At 38.5% G+C, this 27133-nt stretch overlaps 1 protein-coding gene across 1 annotated transcript; it reads left to right on the top strand.

Annotated features, from left to right (window-relative positions):
- STK17B (serine/threonine kinase 17b) lies at window positions 1-27133 on the top strand. The gene is made up of 8 exons (XM_028750854.2): window positions 1-282; window positions 6828-6993; window positions 13646-13858; window positions 16767-16911; window positions 17217-17343; window positions 18067-18115; window positions 20738-20917; window positions 22507-27133. The coding sequence occupies exons 2-8, from the start codon at window positions 6872-6874 to the stop codon at window positions 22790-22792; spliced, it is 1122 nt and encodes a 373-aa protein (XP_028606687.1). The 5' UTR covers window positions 1-282; window positions 6828-6871; the 3' UTR covers window positions 22793-27133.

Raw genomic sequence — 27133 nt, 5'->3', positions numbered from 1 at the left:
AAACGCCAACTGTGTGGCGAGCGAGCGAGCGCGAGCGCGGGGCCGGGCACGAGCGCGCTGGGGGGGCCGCTGGCACCGAGCGGCGGCGGCGGCGGCAAGAAAAGAGCCGCGTCAGGGGAGGCTGGTCTGTCCCTTGAGGTGCTGCTGTCCTGCGTTGGAAACAGGGACGAAGCGGGCGTGTGTGTTTGAGGGGGGAGGAAATAAAAAGGAGCGTGAAGCGGCGGCGGCGGGCGAGACAGGCAGAGAAGGCTCGGGAAACGAAGCCCTGAGGAAGGAAAAAGGGTGAGTGTGCCCTGAGAATATTTATTATTATTGTTATTATTAATAATAATAATAGTGTTATAGGCCGGGGAGGGTTCTCCCCCCTCACCCCACCTCACCTCACGGAAAAGAGGGGGGCGGCGGCGTTGCTGAGGGGAAAGCACGGCTGACAATGAGGAGGGAAAGCGCCCCCTGGCGGCCTCGGCAGCAGCGCCCCCTCCCCAAAGTCCGCCCCCCCCATCCCCATCGCCTGCCTCTGAGCTGTGGGGATGGCGGTTCTGCTGAGGCTGGCGCTTCTTGTGGGTCACGCCGTCCCCGCCGGCGGCGACGGTGGGGCGCCTGGATGAGCTTCCCTCTCGCCGCCGCCGCCACCACCCGGTCGCTTCTGCTTCTCTCGCTCGCCTCATGGCATCCTTTCCCCAGCTTTCTCTTGAGTGAGTGTGTGCGCAAATTTGTGTGTGCATATATGTATGTGTGTGTGTGTATATATATATGTTTGCATATATTTGTTTATTGGGGTTTTTGTTCGTGTGTGTGTGTGTGTGTGCAGTGGTGCCAACTTAAATAAAATATGAGGGGGCAGGTAATCCCTGCCCCACATAATCAATCACATGAAGTAGCACACGCACGCTATTCTAATGGCAGTGCCCATCAACCTTGGTGGCTCCCGGCCCCCCTCAAATATTTTATTCTAGGGGACCCAAGGGACCTTGGCGTCTAGGAGTTGGTCCTGTGTGTGTGTGTGTGTGTGTGTGTGTGTGTGTGCACGCATGTATTTGTTTATTGGGGGTTTTGTGTGTGTGTGTGTGTGTGTGTGTGTGTGTGTGTTTATATAAATGTGTGTTTTTGCATATATTTATATGTGCATTGGGGTGTTTTTTGGTTTGTGTTTCTATAAATGTGTGTTTCTGCAGTGGTGCCGACTTGAATAAAATATTCAATCACAAGAAGTGGCACACACGCTATTCAAACGGCAATGCCCATCAACCTTGGTGACTCTAGGCTGCGCTCAAATATTTTATTGTAGGAGACCCAAGAGATCTTGGCCCCTAGGACTTGGTCCGATGTGTGTGTGTGTTTATATGTGTTTGTGTGTGTGTATGGAGAGAGATCACACACACATTACCAGCAAACTGCAGCTCAAGATTGCGAGAGAGGCTCAAGGACGTCTCACTCTTAGATACACCTGTGGTGCTTTTCGGGCACCTTAATAAAAAGGAAAAGGTGACTGGTGGTTTAAAAGCCAAGCCTTGAACGTGGGGAAACACAGATTGTGCAAATGGATTCCCTTATTAATAATAATAATAATGGCAATTTGGCTGTCACAATCATAAGTTTGTGTCATACATTTGGGAGCGGGAATTTTTGGAGTAGTGTGTGTTTCCGGGGGGGAAAGGGTTGATAAAGTTGTAGATTGTGTGTGCGCAGCCATTTCAGCTTATACAGCTAGTATTTTGTTTGATGATGGAGCTCTAAGGTGGCTGGCATCCTTGCCTGACTCCTTGCAGGTCTCTATCTTCAGACTGCCATCTTTCAGATCTTTCTTCATACTTCCTGTCTCACCCCTTACACGGATGCCTTTTGTTTTTTTATATTTTTGGAGCGTCCAGTTGTTTAAGGTGCATGGTCAGTGCTGTGAACTACTTCTTCACACAGTCCATTTTCACTTATGGAATTCTATTTTCAGATGTGGAGTGGGCAGAATACTAGCTTTGGGCAAATTCATGTAGTTTAGGAGATGACTAGGTAACTGTGGAAGAAACGTGCACATAATGTGTAGGAGGAGCAGCTCACTGAGTGTGTGCAGATTTGTTGAACCGGAAACCTTCTGCAATGTGCAATTTCTGATATCTCCTAAAATGTATATAAGGTGTACTTATAGGGACATCCCCCCATCCTGTAAACAATGCATAATAAACAGAATATTGCTGAAAACACTTAAGATTAAACCCTAAAAACAATAATATTATAAACGAAACCTTATATGAAAAAGAAAATCTATTAATAATTGCAGCACCTAATCAGAGTAATCACTGAGGTTCATACCCTTGCAGGGGGTCCACTTTAGCTATTAGCGCCTCCTGACTCTTTAGCTCTTTGCTGTCACTGCCTGTTCACCTGTCATCTCTGAACATGCAAGCAGTGACTAGAGTAAGGTGATAGAGCAGCATCTTTCACTTGCTTGGTCATCTCCCATTTAGTAGTTGTATAGATTGAGTGCAGAGGGAAAGGGTAAGTAATTGGAGCGTGAGGAGGAAGTTGGCCCACTGAAATCTTCTTGCCCAAGGGCAGGGGTCAGCAAACTTTTTCAGCAGGGGGCTGGTCCACTGTCCCTCAGACCTTGTGGGAGGCCGGACTATATTTTGGGGAAAAAATATGAACAAATTCCTATGCCCCGCAAATAACCCAGAGATGCATTTTAAATAAAAGGACACATTCTACTCATGTAAAAACACGCTGATTCCTGGACCGTCCACGGGCCGGATTGAGAAGGCGATTGGGCTGATCCAGCCCCTGGGCCTTAGTTTGCCTACCCATGCCCAAGGGTCTCTCAGAACCTGGAGCTGGCACAGGTGTGGGTGCCTGATTGCAAAGAGCATTGTCATTGCGATGGTTTTTGAACTGGTTATTTCTAGTTACTTATGGTAATTTTAAAAATAGATTTGTAATGTCCTCTTAATTTAGCTTTTGTCCCCAAACCATTTAAATACCCTGCAATACAACACTGCACAATAGTAATAGTAGTAATTATTAATAGCAAGTTTACTCTGGAGTAAATTCCGAGTTCAATGATTTTAGGATTGCAGCGTTAACTTGAAAGCCCCTAGAGGACAAAATTATTAACATTAAAAAATAACAACCCATCCAACTGCTGTAAGCCTTACAAACAAGCTCCCAGCTCAGCTCATAGCCATTAACCAGACAGGGCAAAAATTAGATATAATATGAGCATCTTCCAACTTTTCCAAACAGCATATCATTCCTTTCCTTTGGGGCTATAGCTATAAAGACCTAGCACTTAGCATCCAAGGTTCTAATCTCCCTTAATGGTGGAATATGAAGCAGAGCCATAGTTGATTAATATGAGAGGCTTTCTAAAGCTTGTGGGTTCCAGTCTGTGAAAATTTAAATGATTCCAATTAGCAAGGATTGGAAATACCTGTATCACACATTATGAGCTTCTATAAAGGAAATTGCTTGATTTCTGTGGCATGGTTCTGGCCGTAGTGTTTGAAAGTTTGTAAATTGTTTCAGATTGTGACCAGTTGCTATTTATGGGACTTTCTGCACAGAAGTCTTTGTGTATTAAATTTGTGCTCAAATAAGTAACAGAATTTAAGGGAAGGACTTTTGTATTTGGTACAGTAGGTTCCATTATATCATTGAAGTGTTATAAAAATGCATCTCCAGTTCCCATTCATTCTATGAGTTAGGGTGTTTCAGTGGACATAATGTTAGACATGAGACTTGTAGCCTGACATGAGACTTGTATGCTTACTGGAAGTCCTGAGTTCAGCAGGGTGTATAGTATGACAACCATGAATTCCAAATTCCTCTTCAGCAAATGACTTGATGGCATACACAGTACATTTGTCTTTAAAAAAAATCACTTGCTCTTAAACTATGTGTGAAAAATATTTTAATTGCTGTTGAATCTTTTAAACCAGCTGTTTGATTACATTGTGATCTCAGTATGGTTAATATTTTTTAAAATAGGCTTGCATCCCATGCCTAACTTTTTTGTTCCCCTGAAACTGCTTTAGCTAAAAACTTCATTACTAATTGCAATGGGTTGCATCTTGAATGACTGCAGTTCACTTAAAAGCACATATACCTAAGAATTTCAGGCAGGTCAATGAAATGAGATTGATATGAATCTATCGAACTATGAGTCAAAACATAGCTTTTTTTCTAATAAAGTAAAGACGTCAGTGCAAGACTTCTGCTTTTATCCGGAACAGTTTGTGGTAAATATGTGGTAATGGTGACGTTGTGTCTAAGTTACTGATAACTTCTTTGAAAAAGAAAAAAAGTAGTCTTATACATAGTTTGACCAACATTTGCTTCAACTTCTGTATGACAGATGCTTCTAAAGTTATGTGAAGCTGTTACTTGGATAGTGGATCAATATGAGACTACAGTTAGTTCAGGGTCTGAATGTGATACACACCTGAAAAGTTAATTTAAAAGATGGGGCACTTAAACCAAAATTGCAGTGATCTGCTCTAAATAGTTGAGAGATTCTTTTGTAACTCTTCCCAATCTGCTAGGAATGCCATCCTAAATAATGCTCCAGTTTACAGATACCAGGAACCACACTGTTCTCTCTTAACTGTAGATCATTTATGAATGCATGAAATAGCACCCCTGGTTATTGCCTATAATCTCCTAAATAGATAGTGATCAATTGTAAGATCTTGTTTTATCCCATGACTCACACATTATTGACAAGAAAAGGAAGGCCTTTCAGACCTGGCAAAGAGATAGAAACTGTGCCAGTAAGAAAAAGAAACCTATGCCAACGCTAAGGCTGAGGTTCAAAGAAGAACCAGAGAAGTAAAGAACACCTGTTGGATTAAAAAAAAAAGCTCAAGAGATCCAGCACTTACTTAGCCGACACTCATGATGCACAGAGTTTCTTTAAAGCCACAAAGACTATCTATGGGCCAATAAATCATGGTATATGCCCCCTACGCTCAACAGACGGTACCATACTTCTAAAAGATAAAGAAACTATGGGATTGCACTGGAAAGAACATTACTAGCATCTCCTTAACTGCAAGTCCCCTGTAGCTGCTGAGGTCCTCTCACAAATTCTGCAAAAACAAATCAGAGATGAGCTTGCAGTATCTCCAAATCTGGGAGAGTTGTGTACAGCTGTCAACCAAATGAAAAACAACGAAGCCAGCGGACCTGATGGGATATCTGCTGAAATCATCAAAGTGGGTGGATTTGAACTTACATAACAATTTCACAAGCTCATTGAAAAAATATGGGGGAGAGAGGAAATCCTAACAGACTTTAGGGATGCCAAAATTATCAACCTTTTACAAAAATGGTGATCGAGCGGATTGCGGAAACTATAGAGGCATCTTTTTATTAGCTGTGGCCTGCGAGTGCTCCAATTGGAGAACAACCTTAACCAAAGGTGTCATGGACTTTGAAGATGCTTGAACCCAGGACAAAAGGGAGAAATGTGCTAAGAGGAAGACACATTTGGCAAACCCTCATATGATCAACTCCCGCCCGGAAACCTATGTCTCCACTGTGGAAGGACGTGCGGATCCAGAATTGGCCTCCACAGTCACTTACGGACTCACTGTTAAAACCGTGTTTATGGGAGACAATCTTACTCGGCTACGAGTGATTGCCAAAGAAGATCCCATGACTAGTACAATTCTTTAGAAGTGTTTTAATGAGGAGCTTTTTGAAAAAGCAACCACCCAGTTAGTAGTCTACCTGGTGTTGTAAAAGCCATGATGGCTCTTCCTTGGCAAGGTTTGTTCTCGTGTATCCCAACAATTCTAGTCTTAATAAGGTTTTCCACTGATTTACCTAAGACAACTAACTTAAGGCTAACCAATCTCTAATTAAGTGTAATATTTAATTAGGAGAAAAAGAATAAAGCAATCTTAATGGGGTTTCAATTCAAGCAAATTAATAGATTTATTTGGAAATATTTTTATTGGAAATGGAAGGCACTGAAGTGAATGCACTGAAAATGGTTAACATTGATTTTAACGTGAATCATAGAAACAGCTATGCATTAGATATCTATATATTTCTGACGTGTATTCATCTGCAAAATTAACTACAACTTTTCAGTTGCCCAATTACTATTGTAACCCGTTTATGATTATTATTCAGTTTTAGGAAACAATATAGCATTAAAATTATACTTACGTTTCCCCTTCATTTTGTCTATATTGCTGTGCCTTCGCCACATCCTGGATCATCTGCTTTGTTTTTAAGCCGTTGGTGTTGGATACATCATGTAGTGTGTTTTAGTGGAAATATTAATAATTTTAGCACTTGAATGTCATACTGTTTACATGTTGCATGATAGGATCTAAAAATATTTGAATTCTGTGTAATAAATATGTAACCACACAGAAAGAAAAAGAAAGAAAGAAAGAAAGGGTAAGATCAAACCTAGCATAATTCTTTCACTTGCTTTACTTTCCCTTCTTAGTTCCTGTGTATCCAAATCTGAGATACACTCTGGAGCAGAGTTGGGGGGGGGGGAGCGTGGAATAGGTAAAAGAGGAAAGAAGTTCCATTGCCCAGTTTTCTGTTGTACAAGCAGGTGGACATCATTGCATGTTTCCCAAAAGGTAGCCAACTACATCAGAGTAGACCCATTGAAACCAGTGGAATTCAGTTAGTAATGTCCTTTGATTTCAGTGGGTCTACTCTGAGCATGACTTAATTGGATACAACCATAAAGGTTTATTTTTGGACATCAAAACTGCAGAAGTTTTTTTTTTAGCAAGCCAAGAGAATGAGAACTGGTAGTTTACTTGGACTGTGTGTCACTTGTATTTAAATAAATGTTGTTTTGACAGGTGGAAATCAGTAACGAGTGTTGGAGAAACCTCATGCATTAACTATGTCCAGGAGGAAGTCGGAGAGCAAAAGTCCTCCAGGCTTGTTGTCTACATCACTTCAGACACAAATAAAAATGGATAATTTTTACAGTTTCTATGAAGTTGAATCCAAAGAGTTGGGAAGGTAAGAAACTATTATGTTTTTTGGATTTTACTTTGTGTCCAAGACTGATCTGCGATAATACAAATACAAACTTTAATAATTTGATTCATTAACCTAAGTTTTTTAGTATAAGGTATGGGGCAACTTCTGAAATCTAGTTTTCTCTCCTATCTTGCCCTAATCCAGAGCACACCACTGCTGTGCTGGCTTGCAACCAGAACATTCACTTTCCATTACCTCCTGTACCTGAAATTGAAGTGTCAGTGACCCATTCTTTTTGCAAAGCTCTACATCTGTTTTGCTAATAGCCTGCACGCAGGGGCCTGGTGGAAGAGCAGTTCATGGAATGCTTCAGTATGAAGCAAGGGACATGAATGTTATAGCCAGTATCAGGATTACACCTAAGAAACTTGTCTCCTGATATGGAGCCACATGGCCACAAATCTTTCTCTGGTGGACAGTGATGACCATAAATATGTTTCTGCGGACCACTTGTCTCTGGTTGCATAACGTGAGAGACTCATAAGATATCCATGAATTGCAGAGAATTTGAAGGTGGGGAAAAAACACTTCATTCTGTGTGGGAAAAGTCAGAACCTTTCAAGTTCTTCGTCATGTGTAAAAATGGGGAGGGATCAGCCCCTCATTTTGTGTTTGGTGTTGCCAACTTTTGGAAGCAGCAAGAGAGATGATAACAACTTCCAAGTGTCCCCAAAGCCTTCATGAAGTAAGAAATTAGCCACTCCTGACTTCTAGGACTTATTTGTTTGTTAAAGGGTGGCTGTTGGGGAAGGGAGTGGGACAGTTGATAACTATCGGTATTGGTGGGCTACTGTTCTAGACTTTAAAACTACTAGTACTACTTGATTTTTCTTTCTGTAAGGATGCCCAAATCAGTTTAAGACTGGAACTAAAAAAAAAGTAACACAAGTGCAATTATGCTCCCACATTAAAGAAGTTTCTGTCTTTCCTTATTGCCAGGCAAAGTGGGAAAGAAAGAGGTTGGAGAAAATGAAATTAGTATTGCAGGAATACAGTGTTAGAAATTAGCCAGGTGCCAGGCACATTTTGCGACTGATGCGGGCCCAGTTGCGACCACGTGGGGAGCTCTGGATGCCAGATTGGCAACTGGGGAAAGCCAAATGTCACTTAGAGAAGGAACGGAAATATTTTCTTTGAAGCTTGAATTGATTTTATTCTGGATTGTTTGATTTGATGTTTTAATGTGTAGTAAACTCCTTTGAGATTTGTTCTTTAAAATATAAAGTGCTATAGAAATGAAATGAAATCATCATCATCATCCCATTGAAAAAAATGGCGCCTAGACATTCCATTGTGGCAACCACAACCTAGGGTAAAGGTGTGATTTGGCGATTAACTTTTATATCTGAGTTTCTAACACTGCAAATAATTCTACAGATTCTTCTACACAAAGATATTGAGCGCATAAGATTCTCTTTGCTTATTGGGAGAGTAATTCTCTTTGGGAGAAATAACTTGACAGCTTTGAAGTAAATGTCATCTAAAATAGATGGCATCCATTGCAGAGGCTCTAGAATTTTGTGTGCTAAAGTTCTTAAAACTCTTGATTCACCTTCCCATTTCAGGACATACTCCAAATGTATTCTTTTTGTCTTTGCTGACCAGTTAATGCACATTAGTAGCTTGTTTGAGCTTTATACTTGTGAACTAACAATGACTCCTTTACCTAATTTGTGAATCTATGACATTATTGAAACACAGTGTTCTCTTTTCCTGTGGCATTTTTATTATGAAAGGTAGATGGAGCAAAATTGGAGAGTCCAATCCAGTGCTTAGTGAGGCAGACTTTAATTTCAAGAAGTAAAATTTCGAAAATTGAAGTACTTGAGCTAATTGTCTTAAGAGTTTGTGTGGAGAAAATCTAAGTAGTTGTGGCAGTTAATCTTCTAACACTGAGTTGGGGTGATGTCACTGAATGCTCATGAAACAAAGTTATCAATATGTTTGCAGTTCAACTTTTGTGAATAAACAGAAGGGTGTTGATCTGGCTGATTTTGAAACATTATTCAGGCACTAGATATGGGGTAGTTCTCTGAGGCAAGATGAAAACTGGCAATAGATTTTAGGAGATAGGAAATTTTAATGAGCCTGGTCAAGCAGAGTGGCAATAAGGATGAGGAAATATGGGTGGGATGAATTTCACAGTTTTAATTGAGTCATTAATTCATTGTCTTTGAATATAATGTTCTCTTCATTGGAATATTTTCTGTTCTTGAATTTTTATTGGTGTGTTATTGGGTTGGATTTGAAGCTTTGTGACTAGAACTATTTCCCTGCATCTCTTGAAAGTTCTTCTCTATTCACACAAGGTTCCATTGTCTGATCTTTGATTGTGCCATCTGTGCCACAGCCAATACTGCTGAGAAGGGTCTTTGACCCTCTGGAAAGGCTTTTAGGGGTGGAGAGTTGGGAGTAGGGGCAGTTCTACTTTAGCAGCTTTTGGATCCAATTCATTGTATGTCTTGTGCTCACATTTGGAACATTTATTGTATAATTGCTTAGTGTTAATGATTTGACTTCGTTATTGAGCAAATAGTGGCTTCAGTCTAGGAATGTAAGGCAGCAATTTCCACTCTGACCTGTGTTGGTTGCAATCAACACTTTTTCTGTTCAGTCCTACCAAATACATTATTTGTTTCACTGTCCACTATTCAACATAAGTTAATGTAGCTTACATAACTATTTATGTAACTTATATGCATTTCAATGCAAAGGAAACATCAGGACAATGAAAAAACCCCTCGTAATTAATTACATATCATTTGCGGACTTCAAGAAACAACAACAATTTCAATGAATGCTAATCATATTTGTTTGACTGATTTCCATTCCTGACTACAGATGAATATGCGAACTGCAACAATTTTGGCCTTCTTTCCCTTTATTGTCAGATTTCTCCAACTTCCCTCTTGTCTGTGGCCTCCATCCACTCACTTTTTTGCCAGTGTGCATGTGCCTCAGAAACGTTTCTGGTAAAACTGAAAATAAAATCAAAAATTTCCAGAAACCCCACATCACTGTTAGTGAGCCAAACTAAAATTTGTTAATCTTCCTCCATAGTCCTTCCGTTTCTTGATTTTCCTCTACTGCAGTTTCATGTGTAAGATGTCCACACATCATGTATGTATGCTCTCAGCTGTGGCACTCAGATGTGTGCATCTTCCATATGCATGTAGCTGGAAGCTCAAATTGATTGGTTTTAAAACAAGTTTGTGTTTCTGTTATGTATAGTCTTTATCATGCCTAAAGAGTGGAGAAATAGGATACAGATGAGGGCAAGGCTTTGGTGGATGGGCATTAGATTAAAGGGTGACAGGCCACAAAGAGAGGATACACGAGGCAGAAAAGTGATTAGCTCATACCTTTTGAACAGTTATGAAAAGAGTTGAAAGCTTTGAGTCTCCAGATACCAAGATCAGTCTTTTGGTCAAATGTGTGGCAGTTCTCTAAAAAGCACCTGAAGAAAGATAAACATTTTGTTGTTCTCATGAAACTGAAGTAATTCCTCCTTTTGTAGAATGCTAGTCAGCTTCCTCATAGTAAGTTTGCATCATGCTGGGTGAGGCAATAATAACTGCTTGATGTATATTCAGGCTTTATTGTGTTACAGAATTTGGCTGACTCACTTTCAGCAATGCAGTTTCATTTGTAGGAAAGTCGTCAAAACACCTTGAAATTACAGGTGACATTTCTAATACTGTATATGTTTCTTGCGGGTCAGTTTTTAATGTTTGCATTTCATTGGAGAATTCAAATACTAATTTAGGAATGAGGCACCCTGTTGTCTTGTTGTATTTCATTATTAATTACTAGATAAATTATTTCCTTAACTGCTTTATACTGGGGGTCCTAGGGGAATTGCTCAATTTCTTTTTTTAAAGGAAGCAAAACAGCTTTCTGCCAGGTTCTAAGAGTTGCACATCATTTTAAGTGTAGGCAGATCTCTAAAGATCTTAGATGAATCTTTCTTTCTACTTTGAAGGGCCTTGAAAGACGTTATGATTCACTCCTGTGTCCCCCCACCATGATAGTAACATATTTTAGACTCTTAAATATTTTGTTTCTAGTAGCTGCAGAATTTCCAAATGAAAATGCACACTTAAAGCTGCCTACCTCTGAGAGTCTTTTTTTTAAAAGTAGCTGCTTGATATTCATCCCCATATTTACAGTTAGTGAAAGCTTGTAGTGTTCTTAGTCACTGGCCTCCAAATCTGGACATTTTCCTGAAGTTGCTTACAAGCCCTTGATTAATAAATAAGTAAGTTGTTAATAAGAAAGGGCTCAGAACAGAGACATTTTCAAAGTATATTTTTATGTGATGTCATAAAAAATGATTGAAACAAAATAAAATTTAAAAATTCCTTCCAGTAGCACCTTAGAGACCAATAACTAACTCAGTTGGTCTCTAAAGTGATACTGGAAGGTAATTTATTTAGTTAGTTAGTTAGTTAGTTAGTTAGTTAGTTAGTTAGTTTAGTTTCGACTACGGCAGACCAACACGGCTATCTACCTGTAAATAAAAAATGATGTTCACATGCCTGGAATAATGGTTGAAGAGAAGTTCTGAAAATTTTACTTTAGAATAAAAAGCATTTTAGGCATATCCAGTACACATGTTTTACTTCTGTAACTTCAAGCACTTTAAAGACCTGATTCTGTTCTTCGTTTTATATTAAACTTTTCACTTATTGTATTTCTGGGCACTCATGTAAACATTAACACTAAAATCATAATCCTGGTTTTCAGGCATTCCTAACTTGGCCAAGGGAACACATTTTTCTTTACTTCCTAAAAGGTCAGCTTCATTTTTAAGCAGTATGTGGTTTTCTTCTAAAAACACAATCTTACCAACATACATTTTTGGTTCTAAAGTTAAACAGTTGGTAAGAGATGAGATTTACATGACTTGTTTCTTGCTAGCAATTGAGAATGGGCTTTTGTGTGGAGGCTTTAGGCTGTACTTTGTTTTACCATGAACACATTGTTTTAATTTGACTAGCTCTTTAATTTCCCTGTGCCTCAGTTTATCTGTCCAGTTATTCCTGATGTTAAATGTTCTCATTCACACACAACTCTTTCAAAACCTTTACACTGGCTATGAGTGCCCAGCAGCAGACATTTTAGATCTTCTCCACCTTCAGAATGTGAGCTGTGTTTTTTCTCTGCACTTCCTCTTCTTCTCTATTGGAAGGAAAGAAAAAAAAGAACACTTTTTAAAAAGTGATGCAATCTACCTTATACCAAGTCACAAGTCATAACCCACCCTTTGAAAGCCAGGAATGTAGTAACTTCTCTCAAATTCAAAGTACTTGATTTGGCCCAAACTCAGTTCAGCAGCATAGCCGGTGTGTTGTCGCAGTACTGTGGCACCTTAAGGTTAAAGCTTTGCACTTTGTTAAGAGGAGACATTATCCCCACAAATTGAAAATCTGAGCATATGTTTAAGCAAAATGTGTTTTAAAATATCCTTTTAAAAACCTGAAACCAGTTTCTGAAGGAGTTCTTGCCAAAAAAAACCCCAAACAACCTCTTAAACTCTTCTAAGAAGCAGCATTTCAGAGATCTTTAAAAAACAGAACCATGTTCTTACCTGCACTGTGTATTAAATACACTTGCCAGCACTGTGGTGGAGTGAAGCTTTTTAAAATGCATTTGCAACACTTTAAATGGCCTTTTATCCTAGGATCTTAAATACAGAAGTATCTTTTATGTGCAGGTAACTTACAACTTACGCACATTTAACTTGGGCGCATTCAGCTTTATGTTCTTTGCAAAAAAATGCTAAACATTTAAGTGAAGGTGGAAAGGGGGAAGGTGTCAGGGGGCACATGTGTCTTGACTATGCACAATTTTGGTTTATGTATTAACCCTGAAATATAACCCCTGCATAAAATGAGAGTCACCTGTACCTGGTAAATTGCATTTCCAGAGTATTTTCAATCTTTAAAATGGCAGTTGTAAGCATTTTTAGTGCAAGTTTTGTCTTAAGTTCTTAACTAAGAATATTTGATTAAAAAAACCTGTAATGTAGTGATCTCCTAATTGGTACTGGGTAGCCAAGTATATTTATCTTGGAGGTTGAAGGCTGCAAACTTGCATGTAGTAAGGCTGCTTAAATTCCATTTACATCAGGCAACCTGACTTCATACAGATTTGTGGCCTTAAAAAGAGTTGGCCCTTCTTCCTCACACTCAAAATAGTGAAACTCAAATTTTGCATATAGACTGATATGTACAAGAGGAACTTTTCTTACATAATAATGGTCTGCTGCTGGGATTCAAGTTTGCAAAGGTTTGGAGTGAAGCAGGATAAAGGAAATGCAGTGTTGCATGAGAAATCAGGGTACAGATAATTGTAGCTATGGTAGAGGTAAGGTCAAGAGATGCTCCAGCCACTGAAGCCTTATCTCTGGATTGCAGAAAACTTTGCCCAGAGCTCTATTTTTGCTTTTCAAGTCTTCAGTAGGTCTAGATAATGATAAGGCTGCAAAAACCATGACTGCAAAAAATACACACATTCTTGTTTGCAGTAAGCTAAAGCTATGATGTTGACATTACTTTTAAAATATTTCCATATTCTTGTGTCTGTTCGGCAGCTCTGATACTTCACAAATACTTTTGTCCTTTTACAGAGGAAAATTTGCTGTGGTGAGAAAATGTATTGCGAAATCTACAGGCCAGGAATATGCAGCTAAGTTTCTGAAGAAGAGAAGAAGAGGCCAAGACTGCAAAGCAGAGATCCTACATGAAATTGCTGTTCTAGAATTAACAAAGCTGAGTCCCCGAGTGGTAAATCTCCATGAAGTCTATGAAACAACAAATGAAATCATTCTGGTATTGGAATAGTAAGTATGCTTTGTGCCAGTATGTTTGATAATAGATGTATTGATTTTGTCATTGTTTGCATACGTTCACCAAACATAACCAGAAAGGTAACATTAGAGAATACGTACAGTGTACTTTCTGTTGTGTTTGGCTCTTCTAGGTTTTGGATCTTAATCCTTTGTTAAAATGAACCTTCTATCAGTGGCACTATTATCATTGACCTTCTATATTATGTTTTCTGTTGTAGGCATGGCAGATCTCTGGGTTCTTTCCAACTGAGGCATACTCAGAGTGGACTCATTGTAATTGGTGCACTTAAGTTAGTCACAACTATGAAGAAAATGCAGTATTAAAAATAAAAACAATATAAGAAACCGCAAAAGGGGCGGGGGGAGTCAAAATATTCATGTTTATTGTAACATTGGATTTGTATTGTTAAAATATTCTTTTAAAAACTGAATATATATATAGATGGAATGTTATGAAATATCAGCTTCAACAAGTTTCAAAATGAGAGTTGCCAAGTTGCTGTCCTCAGTGTTCCAAAGAACCAGGCTTTTTTTATTATCAAGGTAACTGTCACCTTTGCACTTCTTATTAATGTCAGCTTGACCAGTTCTCTGACAATGTTGCATTCTTTGTTATTCAACTGTTCAGCGTTGGCACTTCTCAACATTTCCACTTAAGTGTAATTTCCAATTTTTCCAGCCCTTAATAAGTTCAGCATTAACTCTGTGTCAGATTTGTTTGAGATAAATCTGTTGTAACTATAGTTTCATGGTAGCTAAAACTTTTAGTGTCTTGTCCTTGTGTGCTGTTGCTATTTTTTAAACCAAACATTTATTTTAAAAAATCATAACCTTTGTTAAATATAATAGATGCCTTTGTGTAAATGCTGGGATTATATCTAATTTGCCAGTGAGGCTATAGAAGATTTATTGTGAGAGGGGCTTCAACTGAAAAAGGACACCATCTGAAAGAGATGAAAGCTTAGATATCGAGAGTGCTAGATAGTGTCAGTGGACATTTGCGGTGTTGCTTTCTGCCACAGAGGAAGGCAACATTCCTGAATCGCTGTTGCTAGATAGGCTAGTGCCTGCTGAATATGGATGCATGTTCATAAGCACCAACAGCAACTTCAGGATATGCAGCTTAACTTCTTTGAGTTACATAGAAACCTTGCTGTCCTAGTAGACCACTGTAAAACTTGTAGTTGTAGTCATCTGAAATGTCGTTATCCTAGATTACTATGTACAGGGCAACTTGATGAAGCTTTGAGGCATCCTTCCAAAGTCCATTGGGATAAGGAGAAACTCCTGTGCAGCAGAACTCCCCTCTTGATTTACCCTAGCACGTTTTCTTGCATAGAAGTTATAATCTGGTAATAGTTTATTTTGATCAGGATGGGAAATAGATGTGGAAGAAGAATTTGGGCCGCTAATAGCTTGTGTTGCTGGTGTTTTTGAAAATAGGCCGATCAATCCAACAAAAAAAGAAAAAGAAATTGTTCTTTTTGTGTAGAGGCTTCTGCAAGTATATTACTGTTTTAAAATGGAACAGCTTTGGAGTAGTTTGCTGGTGACATGGAGGGTACTTTATGCCTGTATACAATGAGTGATGGTGGTGAAGAGACAGCCTTTAGCTGTTGAATTTGTATCCATGCAAGAGCAGCCTCATCATTGCTGTTCTTTGACCATGACGAGAGCTGTGTAAATGGAGGTGAACTGTTGTCTATCCTCTTATATGGATTAGTCAAGTAACAAGTCACAGAAGAAACCAAAATTGTGCTTTGTGCTCAAGCTTGCTTGAAGTATAATTTGATACCAAATTTACAAGAGGAGGTTGCTACTGTGGGTGAGCAGGCATGTGTGGAAAGGCATCCTCTCCAATGTTTGAGTGCATGTGATTACTTGCTCCAGCGCAGGGAGCTGCAGTTGGATCAAGAAATTACAAAAGCAAACTGTGTGTGTTCACACAAGGGGATCGTGGGTTGCAGTGGAAGACATGCCAGAGCAGCGGCTGTGTTTCGGGCATACATTTTGTTTTCATCTTGCTTTTGTTTTCATCTTGCTTCCAAAAGACACACTCTCTCTCTCTCTCTCTCTCTCTCTCTCTCTCTCTCTCTCTCTGTGTGTGTGTGTGTGTGAGAGAGAGAGAGAGAGAGAGAGAGAAATATAACTTAATATGATTGCTTCAGGGAAGGTATGTAACTGGAGTGCCAAAATCAAAATGCATTCCAGAAAAAAAAATGCAAGAGCTACATTTTTAGCATTTCTTGAAAGGTTGTGGTGAATGAGTATTATATAGTAGTTGAAAACTACTTTTTTTAGATACTTAGGTGAAAAGTAGTCCAGGACAAAGTGTTTTGAGTCCCTCTTAAGGGGCTGTTCCTAGAAAGTTCACAGAAAATAAGGCTGTCTTAATGTTGAGCAACATAGAAGGTTTTCAGGATTGTTGATTGTTTTTCTAGTTGGTTTAAAAGACTTCTTGGATACTTTAGAAAAAAATAACCATTTCCTTTGCTGTCAGTAACATGCTGTGCTGAGATTTAAGTTTCCACTAAAACCTTTTTCTTTGTTTTCTGGTATCTGCTGGTGTTCTGGAAACAGATGCCATTTCACTGACCTCACAAATATGAAGCTTGCAAATGATTTTGCCTTCTCCATCACATCCTCACTGCTTCTTTTTGACTATCCCTACAAAAGTTCATGTTGGAGCAACAGAAAATCCCAAGCTTGAGCATTTTACTTTCCCCTCCATCTCTACAATTGTCATTTCAGTCCAGTTAAATATGAATCTGTACCAAACTCTTTGAAACTATAAGGCAGTAGAACTGGAGTTTACTTTCCAACTGAGACTGACCTTTGTGATGAGGTCATTTAGAGAGTAAGATGTTAAAAATGAGTGTGTTTGTTTATATTTTTTTAGTGCTGCTGGAGGAGAAATCTTCAATTTATGTCTCCCTGACCTAGAAGAAGCAATAGATGAAACTGATATTGTTAGACTTATACGACAAATACTTGAGGGCATTTGTCATCTGCATCAGAACAACATTGTCCATCTTGATTTAAAGGTAACTGTACATATGAGTGTTAAATAATGTATTTCTTTCTGCACTTTTATTGATGCTCTACGATATAAATTCATAAATATATTGATCTGTATCTTGATAACTCCTTAACATTTCAAATTGGCCTTTTAGGCTTTTATAAAACTGCTTTGATTTGTTGGTAAGAAACTACTGGCCTCCTAAATTGGTGATAATGCCAATTTCAGTAGGATTAGAGTAGTTTAAAACTATGAATTCATCTTAAATTAATACCCTTAATATGTGGTGAATTGTGCGTGCACTGAACCTTTTTTGTTTCTTTGTTGTAGCCCCAGAATATTTTATTGAGTAGTATATGTCCCCTTGGCGATATAAAAATTGTTGATTTTGGCATGTCTCGGAAGATTGGCAATTGCATTGAACTACGGGAAATTGTTGGGACTCCCGAGTATCAAGGTATGTCACTGTGCACACATGCTCTTTGAATGCTTCTATGTATTTTCACATATGGTAGAACTACTCAACATTAGAGAGGTACCTGCAATTTTGATATTTTATCACCTGCTGAAAACGTTTTTAGAGAATTAATTTGATTCATGATTTTACAATGTTTTAATGATTTTCTTGAATGCCAGCTTTTACATTTTTTTATGAGGTAGTGGTTTATGAATGTTCTTACGAATAAAATAAAAATAAAATAAAACGGGCATTGGGTAAATCAGCCCCTGACACAGGACTAGTAAAAATAATGGAGTCATTGCTGTTCTACATATAAGCCGTAGAGGAAATTTCCTCTTCAGTTTTCTCCCAATCACTGGTTAGGAAACATGAATTGTCTCAAGTTGAAAAGTATAACTTTAAAGAAATAAATGTATCCTGGTCTCCAGAATGTAAATGGGTTACTTTGAGATTAGTGTTTGTACCTTGTACCAACTTCAACAAAAGGATGGCTTGATTGTGCCGGTTCACTCCTGCATTGTTCTGCATCTAGAACTAAATACACCAGCAAGGACTGTGTGGACCATTCCGTAGATGTTGAAGAGGAAGCTCTCTCTTTTTTCAGTCATACAAACCTATAATTTTAAAATGATGCCCAAATTCAGAATAAGATAATTGTCATGAGTATACTAGAACACAATTGCTGTACTTCATGGTACTCTTCCTTTTCCCTCTGTCCAGCACCAGAAGTCTTAAATTATGAACCTATTACTCCAGCAACAGATATATGGTAAGATCACTTCTTTTGAAGTTAAAACAACTGTAAAGACTATCTAGTTCTTATATACTAGCTACTATATCATTTCAGTTTAAATTTCTGGAAACTGCTTTTCACATACAGTGGTACCTCGGGTGAGGTACTTAATTCGTTCCGGAGGTCCGTTCTTAACCTGAAACTGTTCTTAACCTGAAGCACCACTTTAGCTAATGGGGCCTCCTGCTGCTGCTGCGCTGCCGAAGCACGATTTCTGTTCTCATCCTGAAGCAAAGTTCTTAACCTGAAGAACTATTTTTGGGTTAGCGGAGTCTGTAACCTGAAGCGTATGTAACCCGAGGTACTACTGTAATGCCTTTGTTGGCCCTTCATTTGTTATTTGTGACTATAGGGAACAAGTTATAGTCATGGTGACCTAAAGCGGGGGTTTCCATATGGTGCTCATGAGCCCTAATGCCCCCGGGGCCTTTCTCCTTGCCCTCTGCCTCTGCACAAACTTTGAAATATGCCTCCCATCCATCTGGTTGAACCCCCTTCCCTTCTTAATGCAAGCCAGGTAAGAGGAGGCAGCAGTCTATAGTGGATATGCTTGTGATGAACAGAAAGGTGAGAAGTCTGTGAAAAAGAAGCAGCATGTGGTGGTGATGGTGGAGCAAGGACATTTGGCTTCTTTTTGAGACAATGGCCAAAGGATAGGGGCATTCCTGTCCAGCAGCCAGCACCTAGGAGCAGGGCCACCTGACTCCCTCCCCCACCCCTGATGCCCCTGTAGGAAGGGGATGGAAATCTCTTCTGGAATTCTTTACCCAAAAGCCCTATGGAAGGGGATAGAGCACCCAAAAAACAGTGAGGTACAGGCTTTCCCTTTCTCTCTCCCACCCCCCCAAGTATTTAATATTCTGTGTGAAGGAATAAGCACCAGGTGAGGGCACATTTCTGATTCTACTGTATAGGCTCAATCCTCTTGGTAGATTCAACTTATCCTATAATCAGCTGCTTTTATACCACACCCTTTCATTCTGATGGTGGTTTGAGGATATGCCTTGTAAAATCCATGAAGATCTGTGACTTAGATCTATGGGTTTCTTTGTCCCAGGGTAGTGCTGGTAAGTGCCTGATTGACGTTTACAGTGTAAGGCATGGATCCTTATGATTTTTGCAAGTTATGAACTAGAACCCTCATGGTTCTAGTTACAGGTAGGCAGCTGTGTTGGTCTGTCACACAAACAAAATAAAAAAATTCCTTCCAGTAGCACCTTAGAGACCAACTAAGTTTGTTCCTGGTATGAGCTTTCGTGTGCATGCACACTTCTTCAGATAGTACTCATGGTGGTACTGAAAAGTCCTGGATCTGCAATTTTTACAATTTAGGCTATGGAGACAGATGTGACTTGCAGTTTGACAGTGGCCTGGGGAAAATCTTGTATAAAAATCATGCAAAAATAAGAGGATGCGTTTTTAATTACACTTACGTTCTTTTTCTATGCCTTGTGGTGGCCATTTTGTCACTTGTTGCCACAGCACTTTTTCAGAATTCTACAACTAACAGCCCAAAAAGTAAATTGGCTGTTAGTTGATGTGGATATGAAAAGGAGCAAGTGATTAATAGCAAACCTGGGATCAGACAAGGTTTCCTGTTACACCTTTATTTTCAGAATGTATAAGGCTTCAGTGGAAAGGGTCTTATAACCTTTTACTGCTTATATATTGTTGACCTTAGATGACCAAGCACCATTTATGATTTGATGGAGCCACCAGCCTTGGCTTCATAAGCTAAGGAAGTAATTAGATTTTGTTTGTTTCTTTTTTAAACATATCCTGTGGTGGTGTTCGTCTTTGCTTTCACTGCTTTCCAGCATGTGCCAGAAATAGAATCTCTTTGCCAATGTTTGCTGTTTTTGTTTCAGTTTCTGATTATCTCATTACCACTGTTACAGTTACGCAAACTTCTGAATTCTTAACCCTGTGCCCATGGGCTTCATTTTTTGTTAAACTGAAAATCTGTTGATCCATTAAATGTGCAACCTGATCTAGAGTTTTGGATGTTCATATTGGAGCTCTAAGCAAATACAAGTGTCCACTTCATTTGTATGGCATGCCCTAAACACTGTGCTGAAAGGCAAAGTCTTCTCACTGAGAGAGTATCATCCATTCGATATCTATCATAGTGCAAGAGGTGCAATGATATGTTGATGAGGTTGTCTCCATTTGGGTCTCCTGAGAATTGGATTGTGGCATTAGCATGATGTATGCCTGCCAGAATTTGTAGAGTCCTTGTGGAGAGAATCTTCCTGCTTATATTTTGATAACAAGCAGGTTGCTTGCCAGTGTCCTGTTGTTAAATATTTTGATTGATATGCTGGTGACAAGTATAGTTGTAAAAATCGGCAAATACTTTGCCTTCTGCCCTCCTGTGTGCAAAATGGAACAGTTCAGTGTGTAAGAAGTACACTTGTTCTGTGTCATGAAACTAAGCTGATTATATGAATGCCTCTAGTTTACCTAAAATGACTTTCTACAAATTTTGATTTATAGATAGAGATAGATCACTGAAAAGTTAAAAAGAAAAAATTGGCTTGGTATGTGTAATTGCAGACAAATATTTTAATATTAAATATATAACTTCTCTAATTTCAGGAGTTTGGGTGTGATCTCTTATATGCTGCTTACACACGAATCTCCTTTTGTGGGAGCCGACAAACAAGAAACGTACCTCAATATTTCTCAAGTAAATGTGGATTATTCAGAAGAAACATTTGCTTCAATTTCACCATTGGCCAGAGACTTCATTCAAATGCTACTTGTTAAAAATCCTGAGTAAGTAGATGATTTGGAGCAAGGTAGAGGAAGAAAACTTAAGCGGAATCCCTGTCTTGCTGTAACATAAATATAGTGGCAAGGGGCTTAGTCATATGAAAAGGCTATTTTTTGCATGTCTGTGTATCACAAGCTTAATTTCAAATTAAAAACCATTTTATTTACTCTGAGTTATTTACTCTGAGTATTTACTCTTTTGTAAGAACTGCATTGTATAACCTGACACACTACAGTGGCACAGAAATTCTTATGGGTCTAGAATTGGGGTGAATCTTTGTGTATTTTCCATCAGAAATACTTCCCTATGTGCTTGGCTTTATAATGCCAAACAGCAACTAGCAGTATTTGACTCTGGGTTGTATCCAGCTAAATTCTACTTGGAGCAGGCACATTAAAATTAATGGACCTAAATTAGTCATGTCCATTAATTCCAGTGGGTCTGTTGTGAGTATGACTAACATTAGGTACAAACCTCTGTGGTTGTTAATACTTTCTATATAACCCTCTGAGATGGTGGATCAGGGCTTTCTCCAGGGCAGGATGCGGAACAGGATCTGTTCCTTGTGGGGCACTTTCAGAGGTGGTCAAGGCTTTCCATGACCCAACTTTGAAGGAAAGAATCAGGAGTGCACCATAAGTGTGCTCCCAGTTCTTTCATTTCTTCCTTTGCAGGCCAGCTTTAATTCCATTTATGCCAATCAAGTGATTTCTGACTGCAAAATCTAATTTTAACAGGGATCAGCTGCATCTGGGGGCTCCCAAATGGAACCAATCCCAGTGTGGTTTGCATTTGGCACTAAATTTTAAAAGAGACAAATGCGAGCATCTCTTTCTAGGGAACAATCAGGATGTCAGGTGTGGAGCAGGTGGACATGGCTTGTGGGCCAAATAACCCTGCTGAGCATAATTTGACCCACAGGCCGGTGGTTCCCCACTCCTGCTTTTAAGGTATGGAATTGAACAGCTGTAGCCATTTCAGCAAGCTGCAAAGCCTTTCACTCCATCTCCCCACGAAAATGTATTGTGCTTCTACAATTTCTCCAAGCAGTGAAGAGTTGTGTTGGTTGGCTGACTCCCTTTTATGTTGCAGCCATAATCCTTGTTAGTTTTTATGTGTGTTTATGTGCACAGAATAGTATCAGTGGTATAAGAAAGGGAAGGCAGACTGAGGAAGGAAACCTTTTCATTTTGCCTTCCTTTGCCTTTTCCGTCCATTCTTGCCTGCACTGAACAGCCACCTCCCCACTGCTTGAAATACATATTGATGGCAAATAGAGGAAGAGCAAGCTATAGACACTTAAACCAAAAAGATTTTGTCTTTCCGTGTGATGAGAATTGGTGGGGTCGGTGAGAGGAGTTACAAGAGGGCAAGTTATGAAGTGTATGCTGTGTGGGGAAGATGAGCTTGCCCATCTCTTCCTCCCTGTGGATCTCTGCCAAATCGAGTTGATTAGGGATATAGTTTTGTTTGAAGGCAGTAAGGCTATTCCAGCACCAGGTAGTATTTAATCCTTCTTTCACTGGCTAAGCTGTTGCTTTCAAATGACCTCCATGTCTTAAATGTATATCTTTTGATTTTTATTTTGAAGAGAGCGACCAACAGCAGAGGCCTGTCTGTCTCACTCCTGGCTTCAGCAAAGAGATTTCTTCTTGTTGTACAGCCCTGAAGAAAGCCCCAGTTCTTCTCCAACACATGATCATATGAATAAGTGCACAGAAGAAAGAAATACTAATAAGTGCATGTGTAATGGAATGTGCAGCGAGCGAGAGGATAAAGAGAATATTCCAGAAGACAGCAGTACAGTCTCCAAACGATTTCGCTTTGATGATTCTCTCCAGTACCCCCAAGAATTCACAACAGACTTTGTATGCTAACAGATGCACTCCTGAATGCTATTTTGAACTGAATTTAGGATTCTGATTTACTCCTGTGGCACATGCTTTCAGATTATGGCTTGTCCACTATTGCATTTTGGTTATCCAAGAAATGCACTTTCAGTTGATGTTGTGTTGGCCCTTCTTTGTGCTACCATTGCTGGCAATGGGTTTGACTCCTGGGAAACTGGAGTCCTGGCACCTGAAGTGGATTGTCTTTGGAGGCAGACAAGCAACTGAGTATTTTTTTTTTTGCACTTTTACATTTGAAGTCCAAATAATGGATTTTGGTGTGTCGATAAATAAAATAGGCAAACTGGGAAGAGGATTTTTTTAAATGTTAGCCAACAGTTAGCCTTGTTAAACACACCATAACCATGTTCTAAGCCAAAGAGTGATGTAAAAATACATATGCAGTTGCATTGTTAATAAAGCTACATGAAGTTGACAAAGCAGAGAAATGGGCCCTTTTGTTCAAGTCCAGCAGAGCAGCCTCATGCTGTCATCTTTTTGTTGAACAGATTCAAATCAGTGACTTATTAGTATATAGCTGTACTACAATGAATCCTTTGAGCCTGTGTTTCCCACTTGGAATGTTGACTGGAGTTCAAGTGGCTTCCTGATTGGCAGCCCGGAGGCTCTTGCATGTTTGCTCAGAAGTGAGCCTCACTGGGGTTCAGTGTAGAGAGGTTTGCAGCCTTAGACCATTTTCACGTGAGGCACTTAAATAACCATTTGCATTCCACAATTCTGTTATGCAAATATAATACCCAGATTTTTTAAAATACTGATTTAATTTAAAAACCTTTTTGTGTAAACAAATAACATGGAAAAGGGTCAAAGATGCATTGTGTCATATGTGAAAATACCTTTAGCTGGTATTTTTTCCCCAGGGGCTACGCAAGGGTACACAGTACCGGCACCTCTTCTTTGTTGTTAAAAACTTCATGATGAGTACCGGCACCTATTTTTCTAGAAAAAAAGCACTGCCTTTACCTATCTACTCACAAACTTGTGTCAATGTGGTATACCTTTCTGGCAGGAAAATCTGCAATGCTATATACTACTTAAGGGCACACTAAATTTTGTGAGGTATTAAGCCTGAAGGCCAACAAGACTAAATTTTATTGAATGAGAACTTCCACAAAAGTGTGCAATGTTAGGTTTCGTCATAATTTATCTTTTATAGATGAAGCTGACTTCATCAAATTATTCTCCTAAATTACAACTCTCTTCTACCTTCCCATTCATCAGTTGAATCCATTGATGGTATCCCAGCAAATATATGATACCATTAATATGTGTGTAATGGTGTAATCTAGTCCTCTTTACTCAGAAGTAAGCCCCACTGTGTTCAATGGTGCTTACTCTCAGGTAAGAGTACACGGGAATGAAGCCTAAAGCCATGTGTTGAATTTCACAAGCAGTGACATGAGGTTGGCACTGCAAGTAGCTGGACTGAGGTATACTTTTAGAATCAAGGTGGTGCAGATTCAAGCCCACATTCAGAAACTCAGTACAGAATGTCAGTATTTAAAAGCCATGTTTTCTTAAGACTATCAGTTAAAATCCCTATGGGAAGGGTGGGATACAAAATACAATTGCCTAATATGCGTTTTTAAAGTGTTGACTTTATTTTAAAACAGATTTTATTGGAATTTAGAAAAAGGTATACAGAAACTCAGATATTTTTTGTCAAAAGTAAAATAATATAGATAAAAGCACAAACAGAAATGAAAGGAAAATAGATAAAAGTGGAGATAAAAATAATAATGGGAGAAAAAAAGAAAATAAATAACTTCCAATTCCTCATCTATCAGCAATTTGTAAACATTATTCAACTCATCCACTGCAGTATTACACCTAATAAGGCTATTTTCTATAAACCAACATTATCTTCAGTCTTCAAACCCAAATGCCATTAGTTCATTTTCTTTTTCACGCAAAAAGGCTATTATGGTTTTCCAATGTTTAGTAAATGTTAAGTGTCTTTTCTCTGAACATGTCAATTCCGCCATCTTGGCTACGTCCAATAGTTTTAACAACCATTCTATTCTTAGTAAATAAGAGTCTTTCCATCTTTGTGCATATAAAAGTCTTGCTGCTATAGTCATGTATTGGAAGTTCCACAATCCGTTTCTCGTTGTTTGTCCAGGCAGAAAGAGTTCCGGTTTCAGATGGAAGTTAACATTCAAGATCTCTGTATTGTATGAATTTGTGTCCAATATTTTTTAGCTTTTTGACGTGTCCACCAAGCAAGATAGAATGCCCCTTCATGTTCTTTACACTTCCAGCAAGTATTTGGAATATTTTTATACATCCTAAATAACGTCTCAGGGGTTAAATACCATGGTACATCATTTTATAAAAATCTTAACACAATGTGTATTTTAACCCTTTAATCCACGTATGTTCCCATTGTTCCATCTGTATATTATGCCCAGTCTTTTGCCCATTTAATCATACATTCTTTTACCATGTCAGATGGGCAGGGTACAAATAATAAAATTATTACTACTACTACTACTACTTGTTCTTGCATTTCAAATTTCAACAGTAATTTGTACATTTTCGCAATGACATGTTCATCATCTGTACACAACTGTATTTCAAAGTCTGCCTTTTTTCTATACCGAAAATCCTCTTTATCTGACTTAAATCTCTCTGTGTTGTAAGTAGGAAAACCATTGGAGAGACTGACCTTCCCTTGTTTTAACTTTAGTCTTCTTGGTTCCACCCTAATAATTCTTGGTATGTTAATCCTTTTTCTGCCTATCACATCTTTTCTATGAAATGCTTCTAGCATTGAGATCCATAAGGGTATCTTCAGGTATAACCAAGGTTTAGATCTCTTCCAGATTCTCAATATAGTATGTCTGGTAAAATGCTTTTTAAAGTCCACATTGACTTTGACCTTATCATAACACAAATATGATGCCATCCAAATCTTAAGTCATGACTTAATTCCCAAAGTCTCTCATTTCTCAGAGACACTCTTTCATCCACGCTAAACAGGCTACAACGTACTGTCCCCCCCCCTTGCCATAAGAACTTAGATAAATCTTTTTGCCTTTAAAAGGTCACAATAGGTATTGTTTGGAATAAAAACATCATTCTAGGCAGAACATTAATCTTTATCACTGAAATTCTACCCAACAGCGAGAGTTTTAACTTCTCTCATCTTGACATATCTTTTTTAACTTCAGCCGATGTTTTAGCATAATTATTTTGCAACAATGTACAGTTCATATTTGTCATAGTAATACCAAAGTATTTAACTTTTTAAAAAATTGTAACCCTTTTTTCTCCATCAGAACCTTCTGGTTTTCTGTTATAAGATTTTTGTTAAAATTTGTTTTCTGGCAATTAATCTTAAAGCCTGCCAACATACCAAATTCATTTAATTTATCCATAATAATTCCTATTCTCTGCAATGGGTTTTCTTAAGTTAACATCAAATTGTTTGCAGGTGCTCTTAGTTTGCAAGTTTCTTTTTAAACCATTACCATAACTCTCTTTATACTGACTTTATACCTAGTATCTTCATCATCATCATCTCTCAATTCCAATAATGCTATGTCATCCAATATCTTTCCATCGCTCTGCCACTTGACTTCCACTTTCCAACACTTCCACTCTGTCCTTTACTTGCTTCATTTCTCCAGACATTTGTGCGTAAGATGTTGGTATTTTATTTATTGTCTCCTCCAGTCATTGACATTTTGTATTTGAAAAATGGCTGTGTCTTTTTAAGATTCATTTTTGAATTCGTTTATTTCTGTTTTAAGAATTTCCATCTGCTCATTCATCATCTGCTGTATCAAATCAAGTGTACTCTGGGTATCTAAGGATACATTTCGTTCTTCTGTTTTCCCCCCTGGTGCATGTCATATTGGATATTAATATTGCTTCCCTTTTTTCCTTCCTAAAAGTGTTAATTTTAGGTGGTTTAAAATAGAAGATCGTCTTGCATAAATACACTTTTAATGTGGGAAAAAAGTGAAACAAACATGCCACAATAAGTTATGCCAGCACTTTATAAAACAGAATATAGTAAAAATAAGTGTTTCCATTGTGGTATTTTCAACAAATGTTTACATTTCTTACTCCTTTTAGTCTTTACCACTTTTAATTTTTTTGAAGAAGTCAGTTTTTTGTCTCTAGTCAAGAGGTTTTTGGATTTTATAAGCACTTGTATATATGTATGTAAATTCAGGATATCACTTGATTCTGACAATGCTAAGATTTGTTTGACTATCTCTAATTTTGTAAGTTTTCTTACTTGTTTATGCCATAAGTTTGTATATAATTTTATTCAAATTATAAGTATTCTCTGCGTTC

Source organism: Podarcis muralis, chromosome 1 (assembly GCF_964188315.1).
Source record: "Podarcis muralis chromosome 1, rPodMur119.hap1.1, whole genome shotgun sequence".
Classification (NCBI taxonomy): Eukaryota; Metazoa; Chordata; class Lepidosauria; order Squamata; family Lacertidae; genus Podarcis; species Podarcis muralis.
This window is presented reverse-complemented; position numbering and strand designations above follow the sequence as displayed.